Raw genomic sequence first — 15,873 nt, forward strand, 5'->3', positions numbered from 1 at the left:
TGACTAAGATAAAAATTAAAAAATAAATCGAATTAATTGAATTCAATCGATTTCAAATAAATTACTTCAATTTAAATCGATTAATACTTGCATTTTTATATTCATATGATTTTTAATTAAAAAATAGTTATAAAAATTTATAAGCTTGCAGCAAAGAATATCATGGAAGTAATTATATAGTTGATAAAGATATAAATGGTGTCATTTATACTTGAATTTTGGCACATTTGTATTGTGGTATTATACAAATATAAAGATTTTAAAAGCAATGATTATCTTTTATTCATTAAAGCAATGCCCAAATTTCTTTTTATCCTTTTATTTTTTTTTCATTTGACTATTTTTTATTTTTTTTATACATGAAAAATGCAAAAGAATTAATGGGTCCATATGAAGAAGATGTACTAAAGTATATACTCTTTTGATCCTCCAAAGCCACTACCAGCCCAATTTAAGTTTGGTTTTTGAGTAAGAGCGAGTCTGTTTTCTTTGGTTCTATCCCAAGTCCATGAGTCATTAATCTTAATTTTAGGAGTATTAAATCAGTTTTAATTTTGGTTTTTAATTGGTTACTTAATTTTATTTATTTTGTTATTTGAATCGATTTTCTATGTCTAAAATTAAAATCGAACCCCATTGAAAAACCAATTATTAAACATATATATTTAAATATATAATATGTTATTTATAAAAATATTATTAATATATATATAATATAAATTTCTGAAAATAGTAAAATCCAATATAAATCGGTTTTGAATATTTTAGTTTTGTAGTATGGTTTGATCAATTCATTCAATTTGTGCAACAAAAGTTGTTCGTTTGTATAAGGAAAAAAAAAATTGTTTACAAAAATCAAATGAATGCAATTTTCTCATTCTTTTCTTTTATATAACCATTTGCTCAGAAAATGCAGCCCTAGCTTGTGCCTTCAGCTTTGCCAAAAGGCACGCAGGGCATCTATTTGCTTTTGCTCTAGGCATTATTCCATTGCTTGCTGAAATCCCATGAATACGAAAACGATGGTGGTGGTTCGTTTGGAAACTCTGTGATCATCGGATCCTCTCTGGCAACGGTTGTCATCCGATGGGGTGGTGAGCCAGGTGGAGACGCGTACAGGGCGGAGGTCGCAAGGACCTCTTGCTGCACGTTTCGCTGTTCCTGGAACATTTTTTGTGCATGCAATGCTGTTAAGTAGAGGCCTGCAGCCAGGAAAACTGTCAGCAATGAGAACACACCAGCAGCACAGAACAAGCCTTCTCTGATGATGAGGCAGCTCTCTCTCGGTTTTGACCAGTTCTTCAAATGGCCTGACTCCACGCTGAGCCCAATCAACAACAAGATCTCTCCGACAGAAAAGCAAAGCCTGCACAGAAGCGATGGAATTTCAGACTTGTTTCCATACGAAAGGCAGCTGCTTTGCTATTTATTTGTTGTTTAAAGAAAAAAGATGGAGAGTAAAGCAGATTCTGCAAGATGTTTGTGAGTTAAATGGTATTATAATCAAAAGGGTAGCCACAAGGCGCTGTAAGGAAAATGACTTGTGATGCAATCAAGATGCAGAAGCAAGAACAGATTTCGTATCAGATAGGGCTGAGGATTTGAAAAGGTAAATTTTACTGCATCAGATGTCCTACCAGGTCATGACAAAGAAAAATCCTGCCTGCCAGGTGAGAGTCTTGGCACGAGAGGAAACAGGGTCCCAGGAAAGCAGAGCAGGCGGTGGCGATTTGCTGACTGCAATCAACATGTACATATGTTCCACCACCATGGCAGCAGCGAGTCCAACAAATGCCACAGCAGCGCACAACAATGGTGTCTTGCCGCTACCGCTGTACGCACATTCATTTTTCACTTCCTTCCGATTAGTATCAGTGCCCACCCATCTCTCCTGCAAGGTAATATACATGTCACAATTGTAATCTGAATTGAATTTCTTTTTCCATCGGAAAGGTAAATCAAAGAACCTGGGAACGAGTGGCTTCTGCTATGAGGCAAAGGATGAAGCAAAACAGGCCGCAGAGAATGGTTAAAACCATGAGGACAACACCAGTCCTGCTGCCCAATTCAGTGCTTCGACGACTTGGTGCAAGATCAGCATGTGTGACAGCCACTGTTTTAGGCATTTTTGAAGTCCCAAAAAAGATAGAATTCATGCAGGTACCCTGGAAGAAGACTACATGGAGGCTTAAATGGTTTGCGGGACAAAGGTGAATAGAATTATAGAATTGCTTGGAGCAAAGGTTGCTTAAAGGCCAAAGATTCCAAGGTTCTGGGCCTTACTGTTAAGTATTCACACAAGGAAGATTGTCGGTTCTAAAATTTGGCTTTCAAAGGATTATTCTGCATATTTTTAGAGATAAAAGTCACACAAAAATATATAAAAAAGTCTCAGGCCACAAATTGCTCGCTCATGATAGACACGTGTATAATTCAATGTCGAGTTCTCACTTTCTCTCTCTCACCATCTTTGGCTCCAAGTGCATTTCTGGTCCTCTTTCTTTTCTTTTAATCTTTGGCTCAAAGTGTACCCTTTCTTAGCTCTGTTTTATTTAGTCATTGGCAAATGAAGAAATTCCCTGCTGCAACCACAGAGAATGATCTTCAGTTTCACATCTTAGACCCCACTATTTACCTGACCCACCATTTCTTATGATTGTATTCAGCATGTTCTGTATCTCATTCGTCATCACATCAACTTTTCTGAACCACGAATACCAGCAACCATATCCCAAGAGAAGTTACTATAAAGGATAGGTTACCATATGTGGGACTTTAATTTTGTTACCATGAAACAAAATACAAATATAGAAAGGTAACAAGGCCCTACTCACTACTCAGCTGCAATTATATGCTTGGACAGTTGGACTTACTTCTGTTGGCAAAGAAAGGGCAATAATTTTCATACTATAACAAAAGCTAAACACTTTGCCTTCCAATGTTGACCAAGCAAAACATTAGAGTTCCTAAGGCAACTATGTACTACAAAAGAACAAATGAAAGAATGGGCTCAAAGAATATTTGATGTCGGTTTGCAGCAGTGCGTTCTGATCTGGTCCAGTTTATTCTGAGCGTAATATTATTGTTTGTTTATATCTCTGTTCATACTTAAACAGTTAAATTTTATGTTTGAAAAAGTTGTTAATTAAAAAACTGAAAAAATTATATAGATTGCGAATCGTTGATTATGGGAATCGGACAATAAGATCTTTACTCAAGAAAGGAATTCAAAAATTCCTTTCGCATGGCTGAATTTGGAAGGAGAATGAAGGGCAACAGCCATTTTCTTTGTAAACCTACTATTGGCGTCTAATAAGCTTAGTCTACAAGTATCCTAGTGCATCTCCATTCAAATTGTCCCCTCCCAGCATTGGACAGTCTGATGAATCATGTCCGAACTGCCCACAGCAAGACCCAGAAAAATGTCTCCGCTTTCGAGCAATGTCAATCCCTTCTCTTGACCTTCTGTCCTTCATCTTTCCTGAGGTGAGAGATTCATGAGAAGTCCCGATGGTGAAGCTCTGAACAATTCCATCAGTATCTTCTACCTCTGGTAGAATCAAGTCGGAGGGACAATTGTAGACAATGTCATTTGCACTGTGTGTTGGCCTAGGAAGGTCCTTGATGCGGGATAAAACCATGGCAGTTTGATCACAAGCAACATCAAGGCGTTCCTCTGTTTCAATTGATTCTGCTATAAGTGTTGAAGCCATGGACTCTAACAACTGAATCTTTTCAGAATGCTCTCGTGTTGCATTCCTTAGCAGGTTTGTGGAGGATGAACTATTAATACGCCAACGGTTGGGAAGATACTGTTCTGGAATATGGAAGCAGTTATTGCTTGATAGAACACGAAGAACATGTCTGCAAAGGATGCCTGAAAACTCAAAGTGATGGCAACTACAACTAATGTGCTCCTCACATGGCACCCAAAGCACTTTGCACCCTCCATCCATCTGGGAATGGTGTTTGACATGGAAGCAACCTTCATCTACCAGAAAGGATGCATATTGCGGAGCCAATAAAAGCTCTTCTTGGAGCTTACCAAAGGCATAGGGCGTAAGAACAGTAGCTGCATGAGATTCAATTGGTGAACCTGTTTTGAGGCAGACTTTCTGCAGTTTCCTTTGCATCTTTTGCTTAGAACCAGCCCGGTCATTAAATTCAACAATCTCAGCCACCTGCAAACACAAATGTTCAAGTAAGATTAGGCATAGTGAAATAAACATCAACTGGATAATCAAGAGGAAGGAACAAATCAAAATTTGCGCACTTGCTCTACAAAACGATCTTGTTGGGACTGTGCACTCAAAATCCGTTGGATGAAAGCATTAATAGTCTCTGATTGACATGAACTCGTCAAACCTGCAAAGAAATAAGGCCTCAAGAATGGCAAAGCCCAAAAAGTCCGCAATGCATATAAGCTGATAATGTGCTTATTTTCATGGAGTCCATTTTTATCAACCATGTCCCTCCATTCTTCTTCAAAATCTTCTACTAATTCCAGAGTATAAAGCTGATAAAAATCAGATTTCCAATCATCATATCGTGATCCAAGCAGAAAAGAGAACCAATCTGAGAACTTTGAGATTATGTGCCAGATGCAAAAGGCATGCTTGGTTTCAGGCATCTCAATAGCAATAGCCTCTTTCAGCCACATATTTTGGTCAGTTAGTAGGGTTTGTGGAGCCTTTCCTTTCATGAAGCCCAGAAATGTCTGCATAAATATAGGAACATGAAGAATTAGAAAGGATATGCATTTACAAGATCAAAAAAAAAAAAAAGAATAATACATGGGAAATCAGAGAAGCAGAGGAACTAGACGGTTAAAGAACAAAACATACATTGATTGCACTTTTAATCCCTACTCACCATTTCATAAACTTTTATATCCCATAAACTTTACTTTGATCCCATTCAATTCAGAAATGAATTTGAAGATGAAGGCTAAGTGTGCAAAGTTCAGGGAAGGTGCTCCTATATGGTAAATTGCTGATTCCTAGTCTGAGTGATTGAGAGGTAAAAAGTTTATGCAGACAATTTTAGTTCTATCAAAAGTATGCTTATTGGTTTCTTACCTTCAATGCCCAGGAAAAAGATTGCATATTTTCATCCCGTAAAAGCACACAACCGAAAAAGGAGGTCATTCCATAATTGTCTACTCCAACCCAAATACCTAACAGCATGTCATAAGAATCCATACGGTGGGTCGTATCAAAAACCACAGCATCTCCAAATGTCTCGTATAGCTGAACAGATGAAGCGTAAGACCATGCAATATGCTCCAACCTGTTATGACCATCTAATTTGAAATCATATTGAAAGTGAGGATTTTCATCTTTCAATTTCTTGCACATTGCAATAAGATCAATAGCATCATAATCGCGATTGACATTTCTGAAAGACTGTAGCAGGTTTCTCACATCAATTTCTGTAAATGGTAAACAACCTAACTTAACTCCTTTCTCTAGCTCCATCAATCTTAACATTTGTCTCACTGACATTCCAGCTTTTGCAAACATGCAAATCCGTGCTTTGTCATCTGGAGTAATGGTGCAGTAGGCAGGAAGAAGACGCACTTCATTTGCTTTTAAGAGTTCATGGTTGTGGACATTGCTAAAGCCAGTAACACGCCATTCAGGGACATCAAAATCTGCCCGCTTGACAATGCGCATAGATGCTAGACAACCGCAACGAGATGATTTGCGATTCCTTTGCGTCTTCCCATCTTCGGACAGCTTCATCTGTGGATATCCACCTCGATGGCAAGTAAAATCCCTTCTTGTGACTCCTCGACCAACCCCATCTTTCCCTCGAGTTCGATGGCGTCTGATTGAGAAACCACATTGTTTGGCAAAACTGCAATAAAATTCGTAAGCAGCATCCTGTGATACGAATCTTTGGCCAATGAATGGAACAAGATTAACAGAAGTTTGTTGAGACAATATCGTGTCTTCAGGCATTTCCACTATGGTTCCAGTATCATCTTGAGATAAATCAGTGCCATTTTCTGAAGATTCCATCACCATACTCGTTCCTTCCGACATTCTTTCCGCAATAGATAAATGAAATAGCAGATACACTACCTAAAAACAATAATAGTTCATAGTTAAACAAAATTTTTAAATAAAGGGCAAGCCAATTACATTTCTGCATAAAGAGAAGAAGCAATACAATGAATGCAAGAAGCAGCTAAACACTGTCATAACACAATAACAAGACCATGATGTCCCTCTGGCTTCTAAGGAACCACATTCTATCAAGTAAAGAAACTAGCTGTCTTCTCCATCAACACACTTCATGCTAGCTCCAAAATGTTTCATATCCTCATAACATCCATTAGCAATAACTAATAGTTGAACTCTGAAAATTAACATTTAACATTAACAATGCTACTTCTTCCATTAACCCAATGTGTAGACTAACATTTCAGATTAAAGGGTATAAGCATTCCACCAATTCCAGCATATTTAGATCAAAATCAGACAAAAAAATTAAGCTTGATCAAAACAATCAAAACCCCCAAAACAAGGGTTGGATTAAAGCTTAAATTGGACCAAAAGGAACTCACTTGAGAGCTAAATTTCTCAATGCAATCTTGATCTCTTAGCCATTGGAATCCCTCTAAAAAATAACCCAAACCCAGAAAAGAAAAATCACCACAAAGTATAAGGGATCGATTCAAAAAGAAATTCTTGAACTAAATAAGCTGAAAGAAAAATTTACCCGGAATTTTCTAGGTAAAAAGTTATGTTTTTATAACGGTCAATAACGAACTGACACTAAATGGAAAAAAAGGAATAGAGAAAAGATGAAACTGGCGGGGAGGTTAAGGAGGGGTGAGCAGAGCGCATCCTCTGGAGAACGATTAGTATTCACAGGGAAGGTTGACTACCGTGCGCCGTCAGGGTGGTACCCGATGTTATCGTGCGCGCATGTTGATCATTAGCCGTTGGATCGAAATAAGGGGGTTGTTGATTGTGGTGGGGTCCGTTTCGAGACCGAGATTTCTCGGGGATACTTTTCCCTGAACATGGATACGCGCGATGGAGGAGCGTCGAATCCCAACGGTTCTCACGGGAAACCCGTGTTGCTTGTGACGCATTTGCCGTTTGCGCTGGCTTGCCTTATCCTGGTCGCTCGGTGTACGTTAGAGCGTACCCTGATCTTTGAGGCTTGTGGCTTTGGCCCGTCGCTTTGCCTTACTGGCCACCGGTTGATGCTAACTGCGCTTATTGTTACAGTGTACTTGAAAAATGAAAAATGTAACGGGTAATATCCGTTAATTTTAAAATTCCCGGATTCCAATCCGATTATAACTTCTAATAATAAATCCGAATCCAATTAATGAATACCTTATTAAAATTCGAACTCGTTTATTTAGTTTTAAATTACGTGACTACTCGTTACAGATTTCAATCCGATCCGAATTCTTTAAAAAAAATAAAAAAAATAAATTAATAAATTAAAAATTAATTTTATATTTAAATAATTTATCAATTATAAATAATACATCCAATAAAAAATAATATAAATATTAAAATTTGTTATTTGTAATTGAGTTTAAACAAAAATACTTGAAACTACTTTGTATACCCTACTTGAATTCGTTTATAAAATACTTTAGTCTTATTTATATCGGTTGGATAATATTTAATACACATTTATAAACTACCCATTGTTCTTTCAAAAGAATATATATTACTCGTTAATTATTTTGTTAATTTTGTTGAATTTATTTTTTTAATCAATCTTAAAAAATAAGATATACCGATAACCGTTTATATATAGAAATTGTTAAAATTTTTTATTATAATAATAATAATAATAATAACAAAATTTATAATTATGTGGGTTTTTCTACTATTTTTAAGTCAAAATTTTGAGAAAAAACTTAGTACTAAGGTTTTCTTTAACGAAATAAATCATGGAAAATTTCTTCATGGGGCTTGACTGGGCCAAACAAAATGGGTCTTATCTTATTGAAAAATTGGACTGATCTTTGAGACAAGAAACACAAAGCTAGGCTCGAAGGATTTTGTTTCCTGCCATAAATCCTTAATTAATCTTATTTTAATCCAAATCTAATCTCATTTAAAGCAACCTTAAGTGACTCGAGTTTCATCTTTGTCATTATAAAATATTAAAAATTGAATCGAGAAATATTCATATTCTAATTTCAAGTCAACTCTTTTCGGTATTAAGGAAAACCGGTATGAATTTGTGACTCGAATGAATTAAGTCACTGTTAATAAAGTCGAAAAAGATGAGGTGGACAAAAAAGGATGTATTATTTGGTTGACCTTATAATAATAAAAACAAAACATAAGCATATGGAGTATGCCTATGCTTTGTATGACAGAAATGAGCAAATTTCGGGGCCACATTGTCACGTTTTGTAGTAAGTGACTATTGATGTAGCCTACTTCTATTCTAGTGGACCTTTTAATTTAGCTAGTTTAATTTCAATTTTCTTCAAAAAAAATACATGTTTTGTGTTAATATATATTATATAATTTAAATTTCTTTGTAGCATATATAATTTTATAATATAAAAGATTTCTCTTCCTATAATATGGTATTAGAACTTTGAGTTCGATATATCAAAATTTTTTTGGTACCAAGAGAGAGGGATGAGATGTGAATAACCCATCCTGTTTAATAATGTGATTGAATTGCGTTTAATCGTAATTATTAAATTTAAAAATAAAGTATGAAAATTGCGATTTTAATGAATTGGTTCTCAATGACAAAGTGCAATTATTAAATTGAGATCTTAATCAACGAGACAGGTTTGTTTTAATTTCAATTACAAAACTTTTAAAGATTTACGATCATAATCATAAGAAATGACAATCATATAACTATCAAATTGAGAACTCTATTAGCGAAATATGTCTGTCTAAGTTTCAACTACAAAACTATTTTGAACAAGATCATCACAAAACTATTGGCCAACCAGTTATCGAAAATCCTTCCTTCACTTATTTCTGACAATCAAAATGGTTTTGTTAGTGGCAGGCTCATTAGCGATAATATCTTGCTGGCATAGAAGCTGATTGGTAAACTTGATTATAAATCGAAAGGAGGTAATGTGGTTTTGAAGTTAGATATGATGAAAGCATATGACCGATTACATTGGGATTTTTTATATTTAATGATGGCAAAATTTGGGTTTAATGAACAATGGATTGACATGATGAAAAGATGCATCTCAAATTGTTGGTTATCCTTGTTGATTAATGGGCATTCAGTTGGTTATTTTAAGTTAGAGGGAGGTTACGACAAGGTGACTCTATTTCGTCACTTTTATTTATTTTATCAACAGAGTACCTATCCAGAGGCCTTAATTATCTTTTTGTTAGGTATAGTTCATTACATTATCATGCTGGTTGAAGTATGCTTGTTAGCCATCTAACGTTTACTAATGATGTTATGATTTTTACTAATGAGAGTCGTTCAACTTTGTAGAAAGTACTTGATTTTTTATAGGAATATGAACAGATTTCTGGACAGAAAGTAAACCAACAAAAGAGTTGTTTTGTTATAGTTAATAATCTTGCAACTTCGAGGAAACAAATTATCTCACACGTTACTGGTTTTATACATAAAATATTGCCTATAATCTACTTGAGAGCTCCACTCTATAAGGGTGCAAAAAAGGTGATTTTGTTTGATTCACTAATTATTAAAATACGTGACCGTATCTTAGGTTGGGAAAATAAGATCCTTTCTCCCGGTGGTCGAATCACTTTACTTCGAAGTGTGCTATCTTCAATACCGATTTACCTCTTACAAGTCCTTAAGCCACCGGTGAACGTGATTGAAAAAATTGAGAGACTATTCAATAGTTTTCTCTGGGGCGGATCTACAGAGTGCAAGCGGATACATTGGGCGTCTTGGAACAATAGTACTTTTCCTTGCACAGAAGGTGGCCTAGATATCAGAAGTTTGAAGGATATCTTTGGGGCTTTTACAACAAAACTGTGGTGGAGATTTCATACATGTAATAGCATTTGGACGTAGTTCATGCGCGCAAAATACTGCACTGGTTGACTTCCTCATACGGCAACTACTAAACTGCATGACTCCTTGATATGGAAGAGAATGGTTGACGGTAGAACCTCCACTGAACCAAACATCAGATGGCGGATAAGAAAGGGTGAACTATTCTTTTGGCATGACTGTTAGATGGGTGATACACCTTTGGTAAATTCATTTCTTTTATTTTATCATTCAATGACTAAAGTTAAGTACTTTTATAATGGGAATGAATGGGATCGAGAAAAGTTGAAAATGATAGTTTTAGATGCAATTGTTGATAAAATTGTGCGGATTCCTTTTGATAGAACTAGGGAAGATACAACTTATTGGGTTCCGACATCTAATGGTGATTCTACAACTAAGAATGTGTGGGAATTAATCCCACATCGACAACGTACCAATTTCTTGGGTAAGCTCATTTGACATAAGAATATACCTCTAACGATCTCTTTTTTCTTGTGGAGAATGATCAACAACTAGATCCTAGTGGAGGTTCAAATGAAATCTAAGGGAATCCAGCTTGCCTCTAAGTGCCTTTGCTGTAATTCAAAGGAATCTTTACTTCATGTGATTTGGGCCAACCCAGTGGCTAAACAAGTCTGGCACTATTTTGCAAAATTCTTTCAAATCTATGTTATTAATCCTCTGACTATTAAACAAGTTATCTACTAATGGTACTACTCTGGAGACTATACTAGACAAGGACATATCCGTGTTTTAGTACCATTATTCATTTGTTGGTTTTTGTGGTTAGAAAGAAATGATGCAAAACACATGAATATGGGTATGAATCCTGAAAGAGTAATATGGTGTATCATGAAACTATTGAGACAGATGCACCGGGGAAATCTTCTCAAACGTTGGCAGTAGAAATGAGATACCCAAATAGCTAAATTGTGGGGCCTTGAATACCTATGTTTACATTCTCTGTCGCCCAAAATTATTAGGTGGATAAAACCATTGACGGGAGAATTCAAGTTGAATGTCGATGGTAGCTCTAAGGATAATTTTCAGAATGCAGTATATGGAGGAGTTCTTCGAGACCACGCAGGTATGCTCATTTTTGGATTTTTTGAAAATCTTGGTTCCATTCACTCTTTGCAGGCATAACTATTGGCATTAAATCAAGGTTTACTATTATGCCAAGAGTATAATATTTTTCGAGTTTGGATAGAGATGGATGCTCTTGTAGTTATTAATATGATTCAAGAGGAGAAGAAAGGATCCCATGGAATTTAGTATTTATTGGAATCTATTAGGAGATGTTTAAACCATATCTCCTATAAAATTTCACATATCTATAGGGAAGGTAATCAGGCTGCAGACTATTTATCGAATCAGGGTCATCATCATCAAAATCTTAAAGTCTTTACACGAGTTCAAGGTGAGTTAAGTGGCATTCTGAAACTAGATAGATTGAATCTCCCATATGTTCATTTTAAATAAATGTAAAGGAGTATTATTCCTAATTTACTATTCTTGTAATTTCTTTTTAGATTCTTGTAAAAAAGGTGACTCTTATCTTTATAATAGCATTCAAAAATATGCATGTAAAGGTAATTCATCTTTAGATATTTTTATATTATTACTTTGTGATCAGGTAAAATTAGAGGTAAGGTTGATGTCTCCTTCCTTTTTGTATGATTTTCATTTTATTAATAAAATTTTAACAAAATAATTGGGTCCTGTGGGAATTTTCAACTTTAAAAAAAAAATTCAACTACAAAAACTTTTAAAGATTTATGTTCATAAACACAATATCAAATTGAAACCTTAATCAATGAGATATGTCTGTCTACTTAATTATATTGAAAGGTTGCATTCTCTAACAACAAACTCAATGGGACATGAAACATTTCAATTAAGAACAATTTTCCAAAAGGTGACATGATTTAACTTGGCCATTTTCGGAATGCGTGCCCTTTGCCTCATCAAAGAAAACCAAAACAACCAATCAAAAGTCGTGATCATGTTTTTCATACCATGATCATCGCACGAGCTCCATCTCTCCACCTGCCTATTCCCACTTTCTAGTTGTTTTCGTCGTGATATTACTGCCATCAGTGTTTGTTTCCAGGATCCACTGGCCTCAGGCTATTCCCATCCTGTCCTGTTAAAGAGAGAAAATGTCCCTGTAAGAATCCAACCTCACTGGGCCAATATGTAGAAGGGACTTGATGGGTTAAAAAGCTTCGAAATTATTGGCATTGGTTGGACTACCAAACGCCTAGACAGTGAGGATTTAGTGGCATTATTGATATCGCTTTGGTCCTTTTTACCTAGCAAAAAAAGGAACCACAGTACCATATGTTGTGTTCAAGTTGGAGGGTTGTGACACATGTAATTATTTTCAATAATTAGAAAAACCCGACGTAATGAATAGATAAACATATACATGTTCATGTTGTATATCTTATCATTCGATCACTTCTCATATAATAAATTAAAAAGAATTATACATTAATTACATGTTCAAGTCCTCTTTGACCCTTCCATTTCTTAGGAAGTGAGTATCTAATCATCAGGCCGGCCAGCCAGGAGCATTTTAGGACTTAAAGAAACATGGTGAGCTATTGGAGAGCTTTCCCATACGTATGCAAAAGTTCAATTTGATGGGGAGTGGTGGTGAAGAACCAACAAGGAAGGTTAATGATTACAGGCTATGTATGTAGCTTTCGAAGTGTAAATGTTTGGGGGATATTTTTCTCGGACACTTTCGATGGTGGTTGTAGTTTCACAAAGGCATATGTTAGTTGGTGAAGTCAAAGGAGGTCGCATTGTGGGTGACACTGCTATTAATTATCTCGAGCTCTAAAGAAAGCATGCAGAACCATCCTGGGCGTATCTCAGTGGCCGACAGTCACCAAGAATCATCAAGCATTCCCTTTGCTTGTTTTAGCAATGTATCATGTTGCCATGTTATGGAAAATTATAGTCCATTGCTTTCTCCAAGGCAAATCAATAGAAAGAACCTTATTGCATGCTGCAGCTTGTTACCCTTTTCATCAGACTAGAAGCAGGAATCAAAATGCTAATATCAGGACTGCTGATTAGTTTGAACTGAGATTAAAGAAAGAATATATTTGTGAAAGACAAACATATCTGCAATCGTTTAATGTTGACAAACACTACAGACCATGGGATATTGAAAGGACATGATACACGCGCTGAAAGCTTGGGACTTACTTTACAGATATGTTTTCAGTTTCGCACGAGTGCTTGTCTTCTATCAAAGGGAATTTATAAAGGGATTCACAGTAAACTGAACAACTCTGGCTGTAGTTTTGGATATGGTTGCTCACTCTTTGATTGAGGGTATTTGCGTCAGTCTGCATGGGAGATATACTCCTTCTATATATATTTCTATGGATCTCCAAAAAAATTTACATCAGCAAAGCAGCCCTTTTTCCTGGTGTTTGATTTAGCATGAGTGCACCAGAAACCAATGGCGCAGATGAGCCTGGCAGAGAACAACCTTCAACACTGAAGCTTTTCGGTTTTCCTGTAGCTGCCTATGACAAAGTGCCTGGATTTGTTCCAGGAAATACAGAGTACAAGAGATTTGAGTGCCAGTTTTGTCACAGAGGGTTTGCCAATTCTCAAGCTTTGGGTGGCCATCAGAATGCGCACAAAAGAGAACGACGAGCAAAACAATCCTCGTTTTTCGGCGATTATCATCATCAACAACAACAACGGTTTGTGACTTCTGGCCCGGTTATCACGGCGCATTCAGCTCGATCAAGGCGGTTGATTTATGCAAGAGGGTCCACGAGCATGACCGCAACTGATCATGCAGCTCGGTTTCGGGGTCTCTCCGCTCCATCTCTGCCAGTGCTACCTCAAAGGGGTCCTTGTCCCTTTCATGTTGGCGGGGCGCAACAGGGTCAGGGACCTTTTCCAGCACAAGCTGAAGTGGGCGTGAGCTCAACATCGGATTCATCAGCAGCTACGGAAGTAAGTGAAGGAGATAACATAGATCTCCATTTGAGGCTAGCACCATCATCCACTACCTCTAGATGAGCCACTGGTCCCTAGGAGAACACATCCTGATTTTGAACTTTAGTCCTGGTTCGAGTCTGTTACAAGCAAAAAAGGGAAAAAAATGTGGGTGTACATGATTGTGGTTTGTCCAATTTTTGACTTCTTCTCCAGGGGGGAGAATTGATCTTGGCTGTTACTTTTCTTCCTCACAGTTCCGATTGGTTAATTAACTGGCGAAGCCCCCTGTTGCTCGTTGAGCCAGGATTTGAACTTCTTGTTTATTTCTTCCCTCGAATCCTGAGGGGGCTCAAGTAGCAAAAATGCAGTCGAAGAGTACACTATGCAGTTGTAGTATAGCCCAGAATCCAAAATCCATGGTATGCTCCAAGCCCCCAACATGAAAACTTCTCCGAAAGAAGAAAGAATTTGAAAGTCTAGAAACCCTTTGATCTATTCAAGTTTAATTTAAGGGGACTGTAAACAATCTAATAGATAGCTGAAAACAGGGAGGAATTCGAGGTCATCCAACCAAGTCTAACATTCTTCAAAGTTTCAAAGTCTAATATTAGGAACCAACCAAAATTCAAACACAAGACAGCTATACAATTCAATAAACACTAAAATATTTGGTAGTATCCATATAACAACCTCAGAAAAAACATAAACCAGGTTCCTCTCTCCTCATCTCCATAAAAACCATCATTTTGTGTTATACATAACAAGATTCTGAAGCACTATAGCTTAGAAAATCTTCTCTGTTCCTGATCTCCCTCCCCCTCTCTAAATCTCTGCCAATTAGGAAGAATGGCAGGTGTTGCGAGAGAGATGGAAGATTTCAAGGCAGCAAATAGGACGTTCGGTGGTGAATGGAGGCTTGCGACGAAAGATAATAATACTTCATCAAATCAACCATCATCTCATCGCAGCACGCCGGATCCCCCTCCTCAACCTATCCGTTTACGAACACCACCAATGCACAACAAGGCCAGCAACAATTACACGAATTACAACTATAATTCTCGTCCGACATGGGGCGTTGGCAACCCTGAATTGAAGAGGCAACGCCGTGTGGTGAAGTACAAGTCCTATGCTGTTGAAGCCAAGTTGAAATCTTCGTTAAGGCACGGGTTTCGTTGGATGAAGAACAAGTACTGCGAATTTGTTCGTGGCTACTAGGTTGCAATGATGATCAAGATGAAGCAGAGAGGGGGTTGTTTTCTGAATCTTGTTTTTCCTTGCTCCTTGAGATAATGTAAAATACGAGAAGTAATTCAAGGAAGAATATGTTGATTTTTTTGCTGTACATAACAATTTACAGAACCCATGCTCTTTTCTTTGTCCTTCCTGGTTATAATCTCGGGCAATAACAACGTTTGTATGCAAGTTTTAAGCTGACATTGTCTTCTATGGGCTGACATTTCCAGGCTGGTTGAAAAGAAAACAAGACAGGATGAGCTTGGTTGGTTACTTTCAGACAATGTTCATCTTATTCCAGGCAAAAATGGCAAACCTGATTTATAACCTTACCTTGACAGCATTATATTTCTCATATAAATTTGGGCTCTCCTATCTGCAACTATCTTCAAGTGCAAAATCAAATCTACCATTGTAGGATATTAGAAGTTAGCTCTACATGTAAATCAGCAATTCATTCCTTTCCATAATTTCCTTAAATTTGATCCATTTTACAATTATTGAACATGACTAACTCAATAGAAATAATATGAACAGAAATTCTTTAACTTTCATGTCTTGTTATGTAATTTTATATTAAAAATTTAATTTTATATTATTAAAAATTTTAAATTTTAAATTTAATATAATTAATTTATTAAATATGTGACGTAA

The 15,873-nt window shown here is 36.5% G+C and overlaps 3 protein-coding genes across 5 annotated transcripts; 1 reads left to right on the forward strand and 2 right to left on the reverse strand.

Annotated features, from left to right (window-relative positions):
• Positions 1-860: 860 nt before the first annotated feature.
• Positions 861-2,353, reverse strand: LOC18603596 (transmembrane protein, putative (DUF1218)). The gene is made up of 3 exons (XM_007035662.3): positions 1,968-2,353; positions 1,638-1,891; positions 861-1,366 (listed from the first exon to the last, which is right to left on the reverse strand). Exons 1-3 carry the CDS (start codon positions 2,154-2,156, stop codon positions 976-978), a joined length of 834 nt encoding a protein of 277 aa, XP_007035724.1. The 5' UTR covers positions 2,157-2,353; the 3' UTR covers positions 861-975.
• A 785-nt stretch (positions 2,354-3,138) lies between these two features.
• Positions 3,139-7,212, reverse strand: LOC18603597 (protein FAR1-RELATED SEQUENCE 11-like). 3 transcript variants are annotated; one of them, XM_018120469.2, is made up of 5 exons: positions 6,727-7,212; positions 6,572-6,624; positions 5,079-6,086; positions 4,274-4,717; positions 3,139-4,181 (listed from the first exon to the last, which is right to left on the reverse strand). In XM_018120469.2, exons 3-5 carry the CDS (start codon positions 6,045-6,047, stop codon positions 3,324-3,326), a joined length of 2,271 nt encoding a protein of 756 aa, XP_017975958.2. In that variant the 5' UTR covers positions 6,048-6,086; positions 6,572-6,624; positions 6,727-7,212; the 3' UTR covers positions 3,139-3,323. The 3 variants fall into 3 exon arrangements, with proteins under 3 accessions (XP_017975958.2, XP_017975959.2, XP_007035727.3); XM_018120470.2 differs by lacking the exon at positions 6,572-6,624 and having other exon boundaries at positions 6,896-7,212; XM_007035665.3 differs by lacking the exon at positions 6,572-6,624.
• A 6,188-nt stretch (positions 7,213-13,400) lies between these two features.
• On the forward strand, positions 13,401-15,492 carry LOC18603599 (uncharacterized). Its single transcript, XM_007035668.3, has one exon. It carries the CDS (start codon positions 13,471-13,473, stop codon positions 14,062-14,064), a length of 594 nt encoding a protein of 197 aa, XP_007035730.1. The 5' UTR covers positions 13,401-13,470; the 3' UTR covers positions 14,065-15,492.
• The last annotated feature ends 381 nt before the right edge of the window (positions 15,493-15,873 follow it).

This window comes from Theobroma cacao, chromosome 4 (genome assembly GCF_053813885.1).
Source record: "Theobroma cacao isolate CCN51 chromosome 4, ASM5381388v1, whole genome shotgun sequence".
In the NCBI taxonomy this organism is placed as follows: Eukaryota; Viridiplantae; Streptophyta; class Magnoliopsida; order Malvales; family Malvaceae; genus Theobroma; species Theobroma cacao.

What these genes read in the sequence shown, in the direction of transcription:
- LOC18603596 (XM_007035662.3), bottom strand. Translation starts at nt 2,156, where the DNA reads ATGAATTCTATCTTTTTTGGGACTTCAAAAATGCCTAAAACAGTGGCT. An exon ending in CAGAAGCCACTCGTTCCCAG is followed by an intron (nt 1,892 to 1,967) that starts GTTCTTTGATTT and finishes ATTACCTTGCAG; the next exon opens with GAGAGATGGGTGGGCACTGA. An exon ending in TTTTTCTTTGTCATGACCTG is followed by an intron (nt 1,367 to 1,637) that starts GTAGGACATCTG and finishes GCTTCTGTGCAG; the next exon opens with GCTTTGCTTTTCTGTCGGAG.
- LOC18603597 (XM_018120470.2), bottom strand. Translation starts at nt 6,047, where the DNA reads ATGTCGGAAGGAACGAGTATGGTGATGGAATCTTCAGAAAATGGCACT. An exon ending in CTTTTTCCTGGGCATTGAAG is followed by an intron (nt 4,718 to 5,078) that starts GTAAGAAACCAA and finishes ATATTTATGCAG; the next exon opens with ACATTTCTGGGCTTCATGAA. An exon ending in AAGATCGTTTTGTAGAGCAA is followed by an intron (nt 4,182 to 4,273) that starts GTGCGCAAATTT and finishes TTGTGTTTGCAG; the next exon opens with GTGGCTGAGATTGTTGAATT.
- LOC18603599 (XM_007035668.3), top strand. Translation starts at nt 13,471, where the DNA reads ATGAGTGCACCAGAAACCAATGGCGCAGATGAGCCTGGCAGAGAACAA.